This window comes from Barbus barbus (genome assembly GCF_936440315.1).
Source record: "Barbus barbus genome assembly, chromosome: 32".
NCBI lineage: Eukaryota > Metazoa > Chordata > Actinopteri > Cypriniformes > Cyprinidae > Barbus > Barbus barbus.
In genome coordinates, this window is record NC_136760.1 from 16,669,265 (window position 1) to 16,691,369 (window position 22,105).

Below are 22,105 nucleotides of genomic sequence, written 5' to 3' on the forward strand. Positions count from 1 at the left end.
GATGGCGCTGTAACCCCCCCAAAGCATAAAACAAGTCATAAAAAACACTGCATACTTGCATGTTACTCTTATTATTGCTACAGAATATGGTAGTTATACTGTGTACGGGATGCAAATATTCTGTATGCATGCATAGATTACCCAAAATGAACAAAGTTTGTGAAGGAACATCCCACAATGCAATGCGCTTGACATGACCTTCCTGTTACAGTGTGAGAAATGATCCTGAGAGACTATCAGATGTGATTAACACCTCATTCTTGACTCAGTGTTTGATTGAATTAACACAAACTGGATTTAAAAAAAAAAAAGCAATAAAAGCCGTTTTCATTTTTTTTTTTAGATTACAACGGGATGGAACTCGATCTATATGCAACTTAATAGGGAAATCTGGCAACAATGTTGCATATTACTGTTTGAAACATTATCCCAATCTTACTTTCACTACAGTGTATATTTCCGCAGGATTCATTAGCTGGTATTCCACATGGAATATAGCCTTAAGGCCTGTTCACACTAAGGACGATAACAATAACTATGACGTTTGAATAATCATTCTAATTCTATGAGAATACGAAAATGCACAACTGTAACGATAACCGTGCTATGAAGAGGAACGATGTCATTAGAATCATAGACATAATTTTCAGAACTATTAAAACATCAACAGCCAATCAGAATCCACCATACCGTTTTACAATGTAACAATGTTATTGTCCATTAGTGTGGATGCTAATATAGTTATCGTTCTTGCTGTGAACGTGCCTTTAAGCTGTTTTAAACTATTTTCGACATTCATATGAAGGTCGCATTTTACCCCCCAGTGGCAGTCACACGGAACTTTTGAATTGGTCATAAAGCAGCCATCACCTTCCCTGACAAAATAACTGAATAACGTATGCATGAATTTTGCACACAATTATTCATAACTGCGCATTTTACAGAAACATGTTTAACGAATAATGTTTTAGTGTAAAACAAAATATTGTTAATTCTCATTTTGTTTTTAAATAGTAAAAAAAAGAAATATCAATTTCAACAAAAATGTAAGATTTATTTTAATAATTTTAAATAAAAGCTAAAATATTGCAGCCGAAGCTCAAATCTGATTCCAAAATTCTGCATACACATATAAATAGAACTCAATTACTAGTCTCCATTGGAAATTAATGACTTGTTTGTCATTATTGAAAAGATATGGAGCAATTGGCTTTACACTGACTGATGATATAGTGAACAACAAACACTAAATTAGTAAAAGAAAAAACTCTTTTATTCTTTAATACCATATATAATGCAACAATTGCATATCTTTGGCAAAAATAAACTTTATAAACCTTTTATTAACAGAGGTTAGCTTACAAAATCAAACATCAGGTTCAGCTGCCACATATAGCAGAAGAACATGACAAAATTGACGGGGAAGTGGCAACTCAGTTAGTGGACCTTATCTTAATAATAATAACAATAATATTAGTAATATAATAATTCATAGGCAGCTGTTTTCAGAATTGGCCTCAAATTCTAAAACTACTGCTTGGCTCCCCTCCCTGCATTAATACTTGCATTCTGTATTAGCACTATGTACAGCTAGGAGGGGACAAATTGGCAGCCATGGTTAAAGTGACAGGGAAAGAGCTTCACAAGGATAGGCAGTTTTAAAGTAATCGACTCAAACAGAACGTTCTGGTTTGCCAGTGTAAAGGGACAAGTGGCAGTTATAGTTCACAATTTCACATGCTTGGGTATATAAAATCCTAATGTAGCCTCAAACAAACACTTAAAAATCCAATCATAAACAAGCAAACTATTGGGAACATACAGCCAGGCAAGTTTTGTGAGCAGAAACTTTGGCGATCTCAAAAGGAACAAAAAAAACTGGGTTAAACATGGCTGGGAGCCTTAGTGGCACAGTTCTCAGTTCACATCCAGTTGGCTATCCCATCACCGTCAAGCAATAAACTGTCCACTCTGTTTCACTTCCTGTGATCCTATCTCCCATGATCAGCACAGTCCGTGAGCTGCAGCGATGGGAGAATGTCTTTGTATCTGCTTGCAGGCACATTTATTGTGCAGTTCACATTGTCTCTGGTTTCTTCTGAACTCTCTGGAGGTCTGGAGCAGCACAGAGCCAGCTCAAAAGCAGCAATGGAAAGAAGTGGTGTTTCACAGAACTCCCCCTATTGGAGGCTTCGTCACGCAGTTTAAACCAAGAAAAAGATGACAAAGGGCTGATTTGGGTAGAAGTGACACTCACGCCAACATAAAGTCAAGAAGCAGGAAAGGGAAAGAGTGGTACAAAGAGGTAAAGAGGTTCTTGTTTTGATTGGCCGCTATTTAGTACGCTCCGAAAGCAAGCAATATGCAAGTCAGTGCATGAGGAATAGCACAACACCTGATCGCTAGTATCTGAGAAACACTGAGGCGGATGTGCATGCAACAAAAAGCTGTTTCCTTCAAGCTGTTCTCCAGTCATAGTGGTCAGGATGGGGATGCAAAACTGATCCAATCAGGACGCACGGGAGGAGTCACATGGTTTTGACATCATAACTGCGGCAGCAAAAGGCTCCCAGGGGCATGCCGTCACCACCACACGAGATATAAACCAGCAGTACAAAAATAAAATAACTACAGATATTTAGGTCAACTAATTATTGCATTTCTTCTTTTGTATCATGTTTATATTATGATCCAAAATCAATGGCACTTTCATATTTCTCTCTCTTTTTTTAAGCTTTTTCTCTCTATAGCTAAGAAGCGTGAGAGATCTTGGGAGCTTGTAAAATCCATGCATTCATTTTCCGTAATAAATACGTTTGTGTTGATTTAGAGGTGGAAGCATGCAAATCTTGAAGTCTTTTTTTTTAACAGTGTCTCTCTCTTTTTAGTTCTTTTTTTTTTAACAATTAACATCTTCAAACTCTCGTACTGTTAAACTCAAATGACGTGGGCTGCTCATTCAAATTGGTTTCTTTTTCTGTACATAAAATATGTCAATATGGCTTTTCTCTCCTGTGTTTGTATTGCCATGTTTGATGAGTGGACCGGGACACCATCCCAGTTAAAAAGACGAAAGGAAAGAAAACACCCCAACAATTACAAACAAGAAGGAAGGTACACCAAACCAGAAGAGAGAGGTTGGGCAGGCCACAGGATGGAGTTACAGAATCGGGTTCATTTCCTACTGCGTTTCCTGCTCTTGCGTCTTGAGGCGACTAAACTGGTGCGAATACCGGCCAGGTGTAGGAGTGAGCCGGCCGCCTCCTTGAGCTCCTCGTCCACGTCTGGATGAGAATCTCTTCTGCTCCTCTTTCCTAAAAGCGGACCCTGTAGCGGGCTGCGTGGCCATCGGGCCCGGCCTCCTCTCTCCTGATCGTGGTGTAGAGCCAGACTGAAGTTGACCGGCTGTGAAGGAGGCATCTGACGAGGGCAGGGTGGGACAGGGGTGCTGCTGTAGTTGTGATCCTGCTTTGGATCCCGACTCACAACCACCAAGTCCCTTCGGGAGAGATCTATGGGTCCTTCTTGATCATCTGGGTCTGAGAAATCATAAGCAGATGGTTAATTGATGTATGACCAAAATCATACATAATGTTTTTGATGTTTCTTATGCTCATCAAGGCTGCAGTTATTTGAATATTGTGAAATATTTTTACAAATTAAAATAACTGTTTTTCTATTTGAATATATTTTAAAATGCAATTAATTCCTGTGATGGAAAAGCTGATTTTTCAGCAGCCATTACTCCAGTCTTTTTCTATATTAAATCAACTTCATATTCAAATATGCTCAAATCTGCGTATTGAACAAATTTGATTTATTACTATAAATGCTAAAAAACAAAAAAAAAAACAATAGAACAAAGTCTTAAAGGGTTAGTTCACCCAAAAATGAAAATTTTCTCATTAATTACTCACCCTCATGTCGTTCCAAACCCAGAAGACCTTCGTTCATCTTCGGAACACAAATTAAGATATTTTTGATGAATTCTGAGAGCTCTCTGACCCATAGACAGCAGCGCAACTGCAATGTTCCCAGGTCCAGAAACATAGCAAGGGCATCAGTAAAATAGTCCATGCGACATCAGTGGTTCAGTCGTAATTTTACGATGATATGAGAATACATTTTGTGTGCAATAAATAACAATTAAAAACAATAATAACATAATTTATTCAACAATTCTTGTCCCAGAGTTACCGTCTTCTGCCGTTTCGGAGTACCCCAGAACGTAATCAGCGTTGTTCATGTTCAGAATGCACGCACTTTATCCTGAACGTAAACAACGCTGATTACGTTCTGGGGTACTCTCCAAAATGGCGGAAGACGGTAACTTGGGTACAAGAATAGTTGAATAAATGATGCTATTATTGTTTTCTTTGCGCACAAAAAGTATTCTCGTAGCTTCGTAAAATTACGACTGAACCACTGATGTCACAAGGACTATTTTACTGATGCCCTTGCTATGTTTCTGGACCTGGGAACATTGCAGTTGCGTTGCTCTCGATGGAGGGTCAGAGAGCTCTCAGAATTCATCAAAAATATCTTAATTTGTGTTCCTAAAATGAATGAAGATCTTCTGGGTTTGGAACGACATGAGGGTGAGTAATTAATGACAGAATTTTCATTTTTAGGTAAACCAACCCTTTAAAAGAACACCCTTCATTTGAAATACAAATATTTTGTGACATTATAAATTAATTGCTCTAATACACATTTGATTGGATGATCCCCGATTAAAGCCTGTGCATGATTGATGTGATTATGTGAACAAGTACCTCGATGCATGTCTTGACTAAAATAAACCTGATGTAAAACATGAATAAAAGAAGAAACAAATAAAATAAAAGGGCAAAAATGAGGTGTTGGTGTATGTAATGGCGTTTTCTTACATGAGTCAATGTTCTGCTCAGAGGCAGACTTTAACAGCATCATGGCAGTGGCAGCATCAAAATCACATTCTGTAAAGAGAAAGAAATGTTTGATGCACACAAGTATTGACTATGTGATGTGTGTGTATGTGTTTAAGTGAATGAGTCACTTCCACCCAGGAGCGAAACAGTCGCTCTCTAATTTCAAAGTACCAGTGCCTTGGTTGTCAAGGTTACCTAATACAGGAAAGAGAAGGCATCTATGTGCATGGTGTAGAAGCACTAAGTACGGGGTGAGGGAACAAAAAGAGCTGAGATGAGTGATAGGCTTCAATGTGTGATGATGCATCTGATAATGATGGTGTGTAAAAGATGTGAGCAGGTTATGGATTTTCTGAACAGACCTAATGAAGTCTACTAACCTTTTAGGGCACAGCCCTGCTCTGATGTAAAAAGGTGGTGAGGAGGAGACGAGGCACTACAGAACAGAGAGAAAGTGTGAGATGTTGTTAAAAACACCTGTTTGATATTTTCTAGACCAAATTCTTATATCGTTATTATTATTATTATTATAACCAGAAATCATAATCTGATCAAGATCATAATCTGATATAACATAATAACCACAAAAAGATTTAAGACTCAAAACAGTAAAATATTACAATGGGGTATAAGGATTTTTTCATCTTCCTGATTGTAAAAATCCTGACGATTCAACTGTATCTCATTAAATCGCTTGTGTTGCCCAATAATTAACATTTTTAAAAAATGTGTACCATATTTAAGATAAATATAAATGGCAACAAAGAAAGTCACATAAAACATAAATGTTAGTTTTAGTTCAAAAAACTGTCTAAAAGTACCTTGTCTTTCATATTGTTTTAAATTTTTCTAAATGAAAATAATTTTAATTATTGTTATTTTTAATGATAAGCAGGGGTGCAAATACATTTTTCAGCCTAGTTCTCACAAGAGCATCCAGAGATTTGATTTGGTCCTGACAATTCACATAATGTGACCCATTAAATATAACTATTACATTTTTTTTTTATAATAGTGTTAATTCTATTATTGCACTTTATTTTTTTTATTTTTATTTTTTTTATAAAATAATAAGCAAAATAATAAAGTGTGATAATATTTTTAGCTTCTAAAATAAAAAGGGGAGTATAAAATAAAAAATACAATTATTTTATAATAAACTTGAAATTAATTTGCTAATATTTACTCTTTTTCCATCATTGAAAAGTTTTGCCTCTTTGTCGCCATTTCTGTTTGAAAACCTGCAATTGCAACTGTTTGCAGAATTATCTTCCTTGTGTTGGGTTGTGCTCCGACACGGCTCCAGCGCAGATGAATCTAATGTTTTGAGGAGTATGTGTGGCAGTCAGTAACCGCCCCGGTGTGGATATTTACTGTACTTCGCAATCACAGATTCTAGCCTACGTCTTGGAATATATGACCTAAATAAGAATTTTCACCGGATATTGTCATCAGAACAAGTAACAAGTCTGCCACATTTGTTCTGACCAACTTAGGAAAAAAGCATTCAAAAAGCACATCAAACTTATCAAAATTATTATTATTGTTATACGTTATTCTCAAATTATTAATGTTAACAACATCAGCATTGCATGACTATGAGTATAGTGTGTATTAGTATGTAGATTTCAATTTCTGTACAGTTTAATCTCTAATTGTCATACCATTCAAATTTCATATTAAAAAATTATTTTAACCCAAAAAGCAAATTACGCTCCCTTCAAACTGGTTGTCTTTAAAATACGAAATCCTGTGTAATCCCAGGCTATCTGTAATGAGAAGTACATTTAACACTGGAATATAATTTAATTTCATTCACCTGCATTTGATAAACACATAATTCTTTCTGGATTACAATCCGCCATCAAAATGATACATTTAATTATTCTAGCGATCCCGCCACCTGCAGGACCCTCACATGCCACAGCCTAGTAACCAGGACAACTTCTTTATGTTTACAGACGTGACGTAATGGCGCGGCTGCATGCTGGAATTTCGCGTGAAAACCTACCCATACCACACAAATTAGAAAACATTATTATAAGCTAACCGTTGGGAATCGAGCTAAAGTAAGGCAATAGTTTGAACACTGGCTGGTTATGTACTTGCTCAAATATTGATTTCAGATCATTTTTAACCAAAAAAAAGTTACAGACTGCAGCTTTAAAATCAGCTATTTTTATTTTGGCGGGTTGCCGGCAAGTAAGTATATGCGCTGCCGGGTTTAGCGCTGCTGATTAAAGAGCATTAAAGAGTTTGTGCTTTGAAAACGGCAGTGGATAGCCTGAATTTATGCTTCCATTATTTTTTTCATGAATTTATGCTTTGTGCATTAACAGTTGTCAAACATGTCAGTACTCAAAAGAGCGTTTTTTTATACTGCGCATTTTATATTTTGGTTGTGTATGCACATGCTTCAATCAAAATCAGTGGATATAACCTACTTGCTGTCAACTTTAAGATTCACACTGCTATATTATGAATATAACCGGACAAAAAACATTTAGAACAACCAAAATTCACACACCTGTGACAACAGCTGAATATAAATTTTATATTAATGCACCACAGCTGCAACTTTTTTTGTAAACAACCTACATTACACATGATGGCCAACACCAGACATGGAGCATCATGACACATCAAAACTAAATCGCTCCCACTATATTTAACAAAGCTGTCTGCACTGGAAATGTTTTCCTATGACAGTTCACAGAGTAAATCTCTGAAATCCTAATAAGCAGCGAACAAGCATTGTTTCTACTGACTAAAGCCTTGATAAATGTCAGAATTCTGCATTTGTCATATAATCAGGCCAGTGTTGATACCTAGGAGGGGAGGCAGGAGGAGTGCAGAAGGCATGTGCATTCGGGAAGTGCTGTTTCTTCAGGGCTTGCATCAGCATGGGCCGGAACTCGGGGTGAACGCACCACAGAGAGCCTTTCCCATTGGTCTAGAAGAAACAGAGAGGGGAGGAGTCAGAACTGAAAGAAGCAAGCATGATATCAGCATGCTGGTGTGAGGAGAAAGCTCAGGTTAAATGACAACAGGACCATCTGTCTCTCTGTATGTGCACTGTACATTCATAAGCATATCATACATTAGCTGCAAAATCATTTTAAGCCATCATGAAATTATAATGACCACATGGTAACCATGTGAAACAGTGGCTCCTATTGTGTTTGCATGGGGGAATACGTGTGTGTGTGTGTGTGTGAATAAAGGACTCATCACCCTTTGTCTGAGGTGTGGTCCTGCAGGGGCAATATGACCTTGACTCACTTCACTAGCCGTGTTCATAAACAGGAAAGAGGAAACATTGCCATGGCAACAGACACCAGGCTGAGACATATGAAACCCACAGATTCACACGCAATGTCACACGTTAATGAAACATAGCATCCTCACCGTTCCATAAATCATTTCGCCATCTACGCTTCATGTAGAAGAAATGAAAACATCTGCCTCGCTTCATTTAACTGGCTGCGTGTCCTGCTTTGAACACATCGGTTTTCAAAACGCCCTAAACCAATATCCCTCTTGACAACCCTGTTAGCACACTGCAGTCAGCCGTGCACTACTTTATACACTGACCCAGTTAGTTAAACGTCTGAGCGAGTGCTCTGCTGCGATGCTGTGTGAACCGCTCCTCAGAAAAAGATGCTATTCTAATTTATTACAAGGCCCTCTGGAATACTTGATTCTGATTGGTCAGTCGCAGCATTCTGAGGTCAAATGTTTTTTTCTGTAATGGCCACTAAACTGCATTTGAGCGTTGTCCCTGGCAACCGGTCTCACTGCGCTAGTTTCACATCTCTTGTAGCACTATGCGGTCACACATAATAAAAATAATTTCAACCCACAATAATATTTCAAGTCTATATATTTTTATTATTATTTTGGAGATCATGTACAGTAAATCATTACTGCAAAATAAACCCCTTCATATTAGGGATGCACCAATATTCAAATTCTGGTTGATACCGGTAAGCCGAACATTATCTTATGCCATTTATCGATTGTAGCTGATAACCAATACGATTTTAAAATTAAAATCGTATAATATTTTAGCTAATATATGAAAAATTATTTCAAATTATACAACTTAATTTAGGCATTGGAGCATTACATAAGTACAATACAAAATATGAACATACATTTTGGTAAAGATTACATTTAACAAAAAACAAAAGCAGCAAAATATTAATAATAAAAAAAACACAAAAAATAGGCTGAAATGAACATCCACAAAAATCAGTGTTATTTTAGTATTATTTATATTCTAAATTTACTTTTATTTTTAGATTTTATTTAATTTTGTTATATGCTTTTGTTTTTATTAGCTTTTTTAAATATTTCTATTTAGCTTTAATTCAGTTTTACTTTACCAATTTTATTGCATTCATTTAAACTTGTATTTTATTTCAGTTATTTGCCAAGGGAAAATTTCTAACTTTTAAATTTTTCTTCTAATATTTATTTTATTGTAGTATCAATTACATTTTTAACTTAACTTAAATACTTTACATTTAGTTAACAATGCATACTGGTCTACAATTAAACATCCAATAATGTGGTTCTGTATTACAATTATGGTTATGCCTGCATTTATTGTATGTTAATGACTGGCTGAATGTACATTATCCCTTACAAACACCACATGAGAATGCCCATTTTTCTTGCATTCCTACCTTTCCTATGCTTCGCTCTACTTTGCGGAAGCACTTGTTGAGGGACAGGTTGTGACGCACTGAGTTCTTCCAGCCAGTAGGGGCGCTGGAGAAATATGGGAAATGTTTGAGGATCCAGCCGTAGATGTCCTTCACTGGGAGAGATTTGCTGGGCGACTGTTCAATAGCCATGTATATCAGTAAGGAGAAAGAGAAAGGAGGCTTTGACTTGTAAGGATCTCTCTCACTTCCAGCAGAGATAGATGAGGTGGACGAGGCGGTGTTGCTGTGTGGCGACCCACCGCCTCCCTCGATGTCAAACAGCGGGCTGTTGATGGCTTGCGCTTCGCCTCCGAGCGTGAAGTTCTGCAGCAAGTTCTCATGAAGCCAGTTCAGGTTGGTTAGTTCATCATCTTCAGATTCACCCGCTACCACACTCAATGCTCCAGCCTGACCAATCTGGTCCAGACTGGTAGCCATGGGACTGGAAGCACTCTCTGCTTCAGGTAGAGTCCCAGCTCCACACACGCCCTGCGCTCCGGGAGATTCAGCTTTCTTATCTGGAGACATCCCAATTATTGGACCCATCAAACCAGGAGGGTCTGTGGAAGGGAAGGGTATTGGAGAGAACAGAAAGTGGGCACTGGTTACTACAACAGTCAAATCACAAATAAATGTGGGTGTATTTATTTATTTACAGAAATCCAGAAACTGAAATTAATATTTTAATTTGACTGAAACTGAAAATAATATTTAGAAAATTCAGTTTGAGTAATTGTTCTTTTAAAGCTGTTCAGAATGTCGTGTTTTTAGGAGATAAATTAAAACAAACGTAGTAAAGCTCTTCAGAAATGCTTCTTAAAATTTCAGCTACATATAGGTACTATATTTAAAATTAATATTAATGGCACCAAAGTACACTAACATAGTTTTGCTGCAAAAAGTAATAAAAAAATGCAAATTGGTGCAAAAAGCTTGAAAAAAATAAATCATGAATTGAATTGATTTGGTGTCTTCATGAGGATTCACACAACTATATTGTAAATATGACTGAATGAACACTGGATAATGTTTGGTCATGTCCGCAATGATGACATGTTTACCTATTGTAACTTATCAACCTTATGTGCACAAAATATACTGACATAGTAAAAAAGCTTCATCAGAGAAGCACTGTTTTAGTCAATGACTTCTGTCCTCCAAAACATTTCAGCTGCCAGCATTTTTTATTTTTTTGCCGTTTTAGACAAATATTTTGGGTTGCCAGAATTTCAGTCTATTACTATTCAAAGAAAGTGGTTCAACAAATCACAAAACTCACGGTTCGGATCATATTGCGGTTTTTGCGTCACGGATTGGATCAGCAAGAAAAAAAAAATTTATTTAGGGATGCACCGAAATTAAATTTTTTGGCCGAACAGTCTGAACAGATAATGTATCTGAGCAAACAGAGATGCGAAAGAAGAATCACCTCTGTATTTCATTGATGAACTATGATCCGTTTAACCCCTATTTAAAGGTATTGCGTGCCAGAGGATTCTAGAGCATGAGCACTGAACATAATAGAAGACAATGAGGCAATGAAATCATTAATTTGGTGTCAGATTTGCTATATTCATAATACTAGATGGCTTCATTTTTCCAATTTATTTTATCGCTTAAACACTGCAATCTCTGTGCCTGCACGGTTTCTCTTGAGGGAATTAAGAGGTCCTTTAGGACAGAGTTAAGGGCATCTTAGGTATCTACTGAAGTGTCTGAGAGAACCATGAGCCTCATCTTCAAGATGATACCACACCAGAGCAACTAAAGTGTGCACTCCAGGGTTCTTAGACATCCACTGAAGATGTGCAAGTCTGTTATCAGCTCCATGTAATAAGATAGACAAGGATGGCGAGGATAAGTGATGGTGGCCCCATACAGTTTGAAGAAACTCACAGAGATCAATTAGAAATCTACCTGCCACAGACTAAGCGACTGACTTTAATGAACAGCCATGAAAAGCACACAGAATATTTATAAATAAATCATCAGCTCAAGTAAAAGAGGGCTGAGTGACTAGGAGAGTGAATGTTTCTCTGCCCACTATTATACCCAATGCCATGGAAACCATACAGCACATCAATAAATAAATAATCACATGAAGTCTTGCTCTGAATCATTCTCTCTCCCACTCTGGAGGGGACCATGCTTGCTTTCCTTCGGTTTAAAATAGCTTGTAAAAGCACCATGCGCATTTTACTTTCACTTTTAATTTAGCGGCAATTCACCGTCAATTGCTAGAATTCAATTCAAGCAACAACAAAATACAACGTAGAACATAGAACTTTTATTAACAAAACAAATAAAAATACACCATGCTATATGCTATAAAATAACAAATAACTTACACAAAGTTTAAATAGGTATACAAAACTGAAAACCAGTAAACACTGTGGAACCAAATAAAAGTAGAACATTTATTAGCAAAACAAATAAAAAAGCTTGGAGGCACAGAATATACCTTGATGAAAAATAAAATAAATTAAAAAAATTAATTAATTAATTAAAAAAAATCACATTAATTAAACAAAAATCACCAAACATTTTGAGGAACAAAATAAGAAACAAAGGTTTAAAAAAATCTTCCAATATCACCTTAGATAAATGTCAGAAGTCAACAGGCTTTTCAAAATCCAAAATATTTTTAAAACAGGTGCTTTTGCATTTCGTTTTGAAACTCGTTTGCCATCGTTTTGTCACCTCACTTTTCTTGTCAGTCAGCTCAACTTACTTTCCTCATGTCATAAATTAAATCTAATCTGTCGTTCAGTGCGCTGCATTGAGCAGCCGCATTCAGTTTTCTCTAACTGAACCAGGCTTTACACCACAACGATATACAGTCATGGCCAAAAATATCGGCACCCTTGGTAAATATGATCAAAGGCGGCTGTGAAAATTAATCTGCATTGTTAATCCTTTTGATCTTTTATTTTAAAAATTCACAGAAATAACCTTTCATTGGGTAATAAGAATTTAAAATGGGGGGGAAATATCATTATGAAATAAATGTTTTTCTCAAATATACGTTGGACACAATTATTGGCACCCCTAGAAATTCTTATGAGTAAAATATCTCTGAAGTAGGCCTATATTCCCATTCACAATTTTGAGCACTCCAGGGAGATTATGAACATAAAATGACCAAGCCATGGCTTCCTGTTTCATAGAAATATAAATAGGAGGGAAAACAAAGCCCAAATTCCCTTAATCATCCATCATAATGAGAAAAACCAAAGAATATATTTCTGATGTGCAGCAAAAGATAACTGAGCTTCACAAATTAGTGAAGTGGCTTTAAGAAAAGATCTAGAGCAGTGAAAATTCCCATTTCCACCAAAAGGGCAATAATTAAGAATTTCCAATCAACATAAAATTTTACGAAACTGCCTGGAAGAGGACGTGTATCTATATCGTCCTAATGTACCGTGAGAAGGAGAGTTTGAGTGGCTAAAGACTCTCCAAACGTCCGAACTGATTGCACTATGTATAATAATTTTTCTATTCTTAGTTTTAAATTCTTTTTAAATCAATTTTTATGTCATTTTATTTTTATTGTTGTGATTATTATTTTTAATGACTATTTCACTTCCTTTTACATAAAGCACTTTAAATTACCACTGTGTATGAAATGTGCTATATAAATAAACTTGCCTTGCCTTGCCTCCAAGGACCAAAGCTGGAGAATTGCAGAAAATAGTTGAGTCTTGGGGTCAGAAAACCTTAAAAAAAAAATTGTCAAACAGCACCTATATCACCACATGTTGTTTGAGAGGGTTTCAAGAAAAATTCTCCTAGCTCATCCAAAAGCAAAGTGCAGCATATTCAGTTATCAGACAAGACTAGAACTTCAAATGGGACTGGCTTCTATGGTCAGATTCTATGGCTCCTACGGTTAGCTTTTTAGCAGCAAACACTCAAGATGGGTTTGGTGAACACAGGGATAAAAAGTACCCCATGTGTACAATGAAATATACTGCTGTATTTTTGATGTTGTGGGCCTATATTTCTGCTGGAAGTCCTGGACATCTTGTTTAGACACATGACATCATGGATTCTATCAAATACCAACAGATAAAAAAAATCAACAAGCGACTGACTTAGAAATCTTATAATGGGCCATATTTGGATCTTCCAACCGTACAATAATCCAAACACAAACCTTTAAAAACAACACAAAAATGTGTCACTGAGCACAAAACCAAGCTTCTGCTGGCCATTCCAGTCCTCTGACCTGAACCCTATAGAAAATGAATGAGGTGAACTGAAGGGAAGCACCACCAACTTGGAGCTGGGAATCTAAAGGGTCTGGAGTGATTCTGGATGAAGGAATGGTCTCTGATCTCTTGTCAGGTGTTCTCTAACCTCATCAGGCATTATAGGAGAAAATTTAGAGCTGTTAAACTGGCAAATGGAGGTTTCAAAAAGTATTGAATAAAAGGGTGCCGTTAATTGTGGCCAATGTGTATTAGAGAAAAACATTTATTTCATAATGATACCCCCCCCCCCCCATTTTTAATTCTTATTATCCAAAGAAGGGTTTTATTTTTGTGAATTTTTAAAATAAAAGATCAAAAGGATTAACAATGAACATACTTACCAAGGGTGGCGATATTTTTGGCCATGACTGTATGTATGTACCAGTGCTGCGGCTTCACACCGGTAACGCCGACTATCGCAGCAAGCCTAATCATTACATGGCTTAATGCGGAAACCCTGTAGCTTGTTGGTCTAAGGGTTTGATTCTCGTTTAGGGATGTCCAGCGCTCTCTCCACCCGCAATACCACAACTGAGGTGAGACCCTTGAGCAAGGCACCGAACTCCCAACTGCTCCCCGGGCGCCGCAGCATTGGCTGCCCACTGCTCCGGGTGTATGTTCACTACTGTGTGTACACTTCGATGGGTTAATTCCGAGTATAGCCACACACCACTCCCCCCCTTATATACTGTATATACATTAATAATGCAGAAATAAATATATCCACTGTGACTTCAGAGATGGTGCTGTACTTAATTTTATTCAAATACTTTAATTTTGTATTGTGCAGTACAATTCTTCTTTTGTTTAATATTTTTACAATTTTACAAAACTTTTTCCTAAATTGTCCAACCCTAAAAAGAATAATAATTCAGCTTTTTAAAATACATACTTTTTTATGCATGTGCACTCTCCTACAAAATCATTACAGAATGTTTAAATCTTTCCAAATATAGCTATTCAAATCATCTGCTGAAAATTCCCTTTTTTCATGTACACAAACAAACACACACACACACAAAATGCAAGTGCAATGCAAGTTCTCTCCAATTTCATGCAGCCCTGGAATCAAACCATCTGTCACCCTTGTCCACATTATTATGCTCCTGTAGTGCATCCACATGCCATTTTGTTTTCCAATAGCATCCTCTTTGGATGTCTTTCTTCATGGGCACTCAAGGGCAGGTAGGAAAGCTGTACGTCCTTCATAGGACATTTAGTGCTGTCTGCTTCCCATCCTGCTCCAGGCGGAGACCTGACCCCTGCACTCATGGCGGCTCTCATTAGCAAGACAAATCTAACTCTGCTCCAACAAGCTCATCAGTCCATCACCTCGCCCTCCATTCATACAGACAGATAATGCTAATGCTGACACTCTACCAGTCTAAACTACTTCAAACAGAAATACACCCAAACAAACAGACTATGAGTAAACTTTTGTCAATGGGAGGGGCGGCTTTGAAATACAACTAATTACCCTTTTAATTCCCAGGCCCTCTGGGAAACCTTTGGCATTTATTTAATGTCACTGACAATTATCCAGAATAGTTTATCATCCAAGGTCAAAAACACTTTAGTTTTCTCAAAAAATAACTTCTCAAAAAAGTTTGGTTTAACTTAAAGAAACCGTGACAGAAATACTTAATGTAATGATAGTAGTGCTACTATGACTAATAAAATTACAACATTATTTTTATTATATACAATTATTTACCATAATATATATAGCAGAAAACTACTACTGAGGAAATGAGAAATTAATAAAACAATAATACATTTTTAGAGATGCTTTTGATCATTATTATTTAATGAAACCACTAAAATGGAATCCATAAAATTAATGTAAAACAGAATTTGAGAAAAAATTAAACATTTTAAAGGGCCTTAAAAGTTTAAGTGTTAAATAAAATTGCTGTTTAATATTATAAGTTTCACTATTTAAATTATTTAGACATGCTTTTTGATTAATAACATTTAATATAACCATTTAAACAGCCTAGAAAAATTAAAACTGAAAGAAAGAAAAAAAAAACAGAATCCAGAAAAAATTAAATGGAAAAAAAACTAAATTGTGGGGGGGGGGAAATAGAATGGAGGGCCCTATGCACCCCTTTTGAAAGCACCATATTTTCCTCAAAAACTGAGAGCGAAAAGATCTAAAAGATTTTATAAAGTACAACCTGTTTTTCCTCTTTCCTCCCCACCATTCACAAACCAATTTCCATCAAAATGTGAAGGATTTATTCAGTATTGAACTGCTGATGTTTGCAGAACAGAGCACTGGGAAGAGCATGTGCATCTGTAATAAAACAGTTGGAGATAGAGATCAAGGGGTCTTCTACGTGTTCAAGCATGCTTAAACAGCCATTCGAATTGGAGATGTCTGATGAAAACCAAGCAGAGCTTTTCTTTCCTGATTCCTGTAGCGTTTGGTATTGGTCTGTCAAGTATCAGTCCTGACTCAAGGGCTCCCAGCACATCTCTGTTGCTTTGTGAGAGCTGATCTAAAAGCCCAGCAGGAAGGTCACCTAACCCTATTTGAAAACTGCTGGAGATTAACTGCTTTTTTACATTTCTCTGTATAATCCAAAATTCAGGTATTCTCCTTGATGTTGAGGAGACATCTGACAAACTATTGGATTTACTTCCAGTCACAACCAGCTTTAAGAAACTTTAAAACAAATCATTCAGTACAAAGAATCTGTTGTTGTTAGTTCAATCGGGGCTAGTTTCGTCCACAATTCTGGAATCACGTTTCAAAGCTAAACCTTCTTAAACACATTCATATGCTGCAAGGGTTCTGGAAGCTTGAAAGCCATAATCCACAGCAGTAAAGACACCACATGTACAATGCAGTTCTTTTCATATCACCTTCCATTTTAAATATTAAACATTTCAAAACTCAACTCAGAAAAATGTCCTGATCAATGTAGTCAAAGTCCATTTAAACATGCAAATGCATTCCTAAATTTAAAAAATGCTTCCCATTTGTTAACTTTTGACAACTTTATGTAAAACATGTATACTTAACTTTCACAATAATTTGTCTGCACATCCTCTAATTCATCTTTAATTGGATACAGCGGTTTAGAAACAAGTCAATTTGGCGTTAAATTGTCTTGTTTTCAGGCTCAACATTTTGGTGCTTTTATGACTAAATTGGTTGTTAAATGGAACACAGTTTAAACTGTCACTATGCACCAATCAATGACAATATTTGCATATATTTACAAATATTACAAGAAACATGACTTGAATTTTCTGAATGAATCTGTCAATGAACACTATGCCAATTATGTTTTACACCCATTCTGCACTGCATCCAAATGGCATATGGAACTTTTTAATGTTTTTAAGGGAAAAAAAGTATCTTATGCTCACCAAAGCTGCATTTATTTGATCAAATATACAGTAACAACAGCAATACTGTCAAATATTATTTCCAATTTAAAATAACTGTTCTCTATTTTAATATATTTTTTAAATATTTATTCCAGTGATGGCAAGTTGAATTTTCAGCTGCAGTTACTCCAGTCTTCAGTTTCACATGATCATTCAGAAATCATTCTATGCCAATTTGTTGCTCAAAAAAAACATTTCTCATTTTTGTCACTGTTGAAGAGTGCCATGTAAACACGTGAACTTACTGACCCCAAACTTTTGGTAATGTATGCTAGTTGATAATTGGAGCATATATTTAGTATTCGTCATTTTGCATTGCTCCAAATGCTCTCAGTGTAGATGCATATTACATCTGAATCTCTGTTCTGTAGTGTGGACAGACTTGTTCATTGAAAGAGGAGAATTCTGGATTTGTAGCATCAGTCACTTGCAATGCAGATACAGAAGCAACTGAATTCTTAACCAAAAAAATCTGAATCATGTAATTGCAGGTCCAACTTGTAGTCTGCATCACTTTTGTAATGAAAGTGAAAAAACATAAATGGACCCTAAGAGTTAAAAAAAGCACTGTAAATAGCTGTAACTTTTGGCAAGTTATGTTCATATAGGCTTTTAAAAACAAGCACCTACATATGAATAAGATATTAGCAGGGTTACCATTTCTTAGAACTTTACATGGTAGTGGCATACAGGCATTCATACAAACAAGCCGCCACACAATCTTCACAGCGTGCTATCTGGACTTCGTCCCGTGCCATTGTCACACCCTACAGTCTCAATTAAACACACCCTGTTTATTCACACAGGAGTGACCAACACAATGGAGGCTATTGTGACCAGAATGACACAGGGCAGGCTATGGTACTGGGGGGCGAGCTCTCCTCATCAAGGCACTGCCTGACATTAGCATCACTGTCAATGGACAGAGGGGCCCTAACTGCCCGCCGGCTGCTCTGCGGACTTAAATCTTTCAGAAAGGAGGCGAAGATTACTAAACGAGAAGAAGGAGTGTGACAGACCAAGTCTAAGAACACAAGGCTACATTGGGGGTTGGGGTGGGCGTGAGGTCTGACACGGTCCAGGCAAATGAAGGAAAAAAAAAGCACACATTTGCAACTGAAATCCAGAGCAGTCGCCTATATTTGATTACCACACCCTGGTGTCACCATGTAGCCATGGCAACCACAGCGTTATAGCCTCCTGGGGATGAGAGTCGTGCCTCCTGGTCTAACGTTGAGGGCATCGAGGAACAAAAAGAGGCTAACAGCAGAAGAGAAATATGTGCAGCTGGAGGTATAATGAGAGGATGGAAGGAAGAGGGGTCAACAACAACAAAAACAGTTGTTACATGCCAAATAAAGCTTGGACATAAGTTTGATTTGCTTTTCAGTCGAGTTTGGAAAAGCTGATGAGTTTTACTACAAAACATTCAGCTCGGTTGTCTTTGGAGGAAAGCAACTGCATGTTCATTTACATGTTATGCCACTCAACCAGGAGCTTAAAAGCTTGTTGGCATTATTCAAAATGGCAATACAATTTGTGTTTTGTATGCAAGGTTCAGCCAGGTTTAAATGTCTCTATAAATAAAATAATAAAATATGCATTTATTAAATAAAACAAAATAAACATTTCATCCCTTAATATATACACACACACACACACACACATATTATATAAACACCCAAACCTGTTTGAAAGAGTGTATGAGTTTTAATGTTTTGCCTGCTTTTCTCATTTCTTCAGCTTTTGTGGGACAGCAACTGCATACAGCCAAGAGCCAGATCTTATCTATCATTGTGAGAGTCATAATGAGACTAATTAATTTCCCGTTTTAATGCCAGGAGAGAAGCAATAAGCAAGGGATCATTTGTGGTGTCCTACAAAAGCCCTCCAGAGAACAGACACTATTGCCATTCACTACATTAGTGCAGGATTCGGTACTAATGAAGTCTCTTTAAGCAATTGTGCCCTTTCAGATGTAGCTAGCTATGCATCTGAATTCTGTCCACTGTGGATGCAGCTAATGTGGTCATACTGCAAATAAAAACAACTACATGACACAGACACCCTTTTCACTGCCTACGCAACATGACCTGAATGAGTCTACAGTCTAAAGTGCAAAAGTAGACAGCAGAACTAAATAATATGCTCATGTGACACGCTGCTCAGAGTTGTGTACTCTTCCCAAAACACAGCTATGCGTTCACTCGGACCACGTGTCAATGTCACTCAGACGTTATCTACCGCCGGAAATAATGAGTGCACGTCCGCGTCAGAACATCCCATTTCATCAACAAGTCACGAGCAAAACTACCAGTCGTTCGCTTTCGATCTCAACGAACGCTTATGTACAACCACAACAAGTAATAGGCAAAACAAAACATGAGAAAATAACAGCCTCCACCCTCACATCTCGTGTTACATAGTTGCCCTAGATTCTCACTACTAGCCACAAACTAAATATATATATATATATATATATATATATATATATATATATATATTTGTAACCTTCACCTGTAACCTTTAGCATTACTCTGTTGTTATAGGCGACTGTCGCGCGTTCGATTAACGTTCTATTCGAATGTTGTTTTTATTTGGCGGCTCCGATTTCAAAGGCACTTTCGCGGCGATTGACGTTTGAATTGTAATGTTATATCAAATAGATTTGATGACAGCATATCTGTCGCGCGTTCTGAAACTTCCGCAGATACTGTCACAAGAATGCTGAACGAGGATCTTCAGTTAGCGTCAAGCTAATGCGTGGTTTTAAAGCAAAGCTTCGCGGCAAGCTTCTGTACAGCTAGCGAAATAAAACAGCGAAGAGAAAGCCCTTGAATATGTTTTGTGTTACGAGGATTCAGGAAAAGCGTACGAATACGACTGGAATGTGGTTGGTTTAATGTCTCGTGTCAGCTCGACGGCAAACGCACGCATTTTACTCAACTAAGTTAGCTAGCAAGATCACATGGTCTAAAATGTTCATAAATTTATTCTGGAAATAAAACAGGCGTGTGTATATTTCATTATGAAAGCCTGATAAAAAATATTCGTTTAAGAAAAACGTAAACACAAATTAGGGAGGTCAATGGCTTGTTATTGGCTTGAATTTCTTTTCACGAGACACGTTTTAGACTTGTCATCCGATTAAAAACGCGCTGATATATAAGATTTCCCTTCAAATAAACAGAATTATTAATGGCACCGAAAAGCGTTTACTTACATTCGTGCATTCTACTGTCGCGTCCGACGACAAAGCTCCCGTGCTTTCATGCAGTAGCCTTTCGCTCGCGCTGTGTCAAAAGATCAGCAGCTGCTTCCTCCATCCACGCAGCGCGGCAACGCTTCCGTACCCCCCCTACCGTCGCCATGGCAACAGGGCCACTTCAGCCAATCACACCCCCTCCTCTCCGATATCCCCCTGACAACTGCCGCATCGCAGTAGCACTTTTTTAGCAAACCTAAGCAATTGCGTTCAGCATGCGCTCCGCGTTGCACCACGTTATTCATTCGTTCGTGAGAGGTTTGTGGCGTTTCAAACGGTTTCACCTAGAGGAGAGCCTAAACCGGTCGGTGTAGATTCAGACATTTTGACGTCATGTTCTCATTGAGAATTTGCTTCATATTTAATGGCTTTACCAACTTAGACGGTGTTTGACCACCAACCAGCTTACGCTGGAAACGAGGTCAGATGCTGTGGCGTCATTAGCGGGGGAGTCCTGGAGGCTCGTCGTCCAATCACAAGCTACTTCGCGATGTGAAGTAGAGGTACTTAAAACTTACCAACTTACATAAGTATTGTGCTCCAATGAGATTTTAAACTCGCTGGAAAGTCAGGAGCACTACCATTTTGTTGTACTTTTTATATACTATGAAATATTTAACCCTTTCATGCTTCATTTCTATTCTAAATGCAGGCATAAGTAATAATCACAATAATAGTTATTTCTAATGTGCATTGTACATTATGAATGGTTCTGACAGGCTGTTTTTAATACCAAATAAAATATGGCTACGGTTTGGTAAAATCAAAATAAAATTAGTAAATATCCTTGAATCTAAATGGGTTAATTGTAAGCCTTAACCTCCTGAGACCCCCCCCCAAAAAAGCTTTGTGAATTTAGTATTTTTTCATGTCATTACATTTTTTTCTATGTCCTCTGTAGAGGACACTAGGACTAAGTTTTTCTAAAAATATAATGGCATGAATAGACATCAAAAAGGCTAAAACAATGGGATTTTTTTTTTAAATCACCAATACATTTTTAGGTTTCAGGATTTTTTTCTTCTAAACTTTGTTTAAGGATTATTCTCAACTATGTTATAAAATATATAACAAAATGATTTGATATACAATTTTGTTTTATGAAATATGTCTGTACAAATTTCTATAAACTGGTTTTCCCTTTAAACACAGTGCATCTATACTGTATCTAATTTGCATATTAATGTGTTGCTGTTGGGACAGCATGTTGAAAAAAAGAATTGTCATAATGGGAGTAATAATTGGCCAGATTTTCATAATAATATCTAATATTTAATAACAAAATAGATATATAATTTATTTTCCTATTCAATTGTAATGTCTCCCAAAATGCATAATAAACATAATTTTAGTCCTGGTGTCCTCCACAGTGGACATGTATGAAATGATGTCCTGTTTCATAACAGGAAGTTATATTTGAATTTGAAAACCCATAACATTTTCCTGAGATGTTGCTTTATGACAAACAATTAGAAAATTATTCAGATTTAAATGACAATTACAAAATATAATCATATTTCCATAAGGATGTAAAATGTTTCACTAAATTAAATTTAGCCA

The 22,105-nt window shown here is 36.9% G+C and overlaps 1 protein-coding gene across 2 annotated transcripts; it reads right to left on the bottom strand.

Moving 5' to 3' along the window:
* Positions 1-1,253: 1,253 nt before the first annotated feature.
* On the bottom strand, positions 1,254-20,969 carry LOC306852222 (forkhead box protein N2-like). Of its 2 annotated transcripts, XM_079388922.1 has the most exons (7): positions 20,504-20,623; positions 13,279-13,341; positions 9,602-10,182; positions 7,739-7,863; positions 5,291-5,346; positions 4,890-4,958; positions 1,254-3,539 (listed from the first exon to the last, which is right to left on the bottom strand). In XM_079388922.1, the coding sequence occupies exons 1-7, from the start codon at positions 20,511-20,513 to the stop codon at positions 3,175-3,177; spliced, it is 1,269 nt and encodes a 422-aa protein (XP_079245048.1). In that variant the 5' UTR covers positions 20,514-20,623; the 3' UTR covers positions 1,254-3,174. The 2 variants fall into 2 exon arrangements, with proteins under 2 accessions (XP_079245048.1, XP_079245049.1); XM_079388923.1 differs by lacking the exon at positions 13,279-13,341 and having other exon boundaries at positions 20,504-20,969.
* Between the last annotated feature and the right edge of the window lie 1,136 nt (positions 20,970-22,105).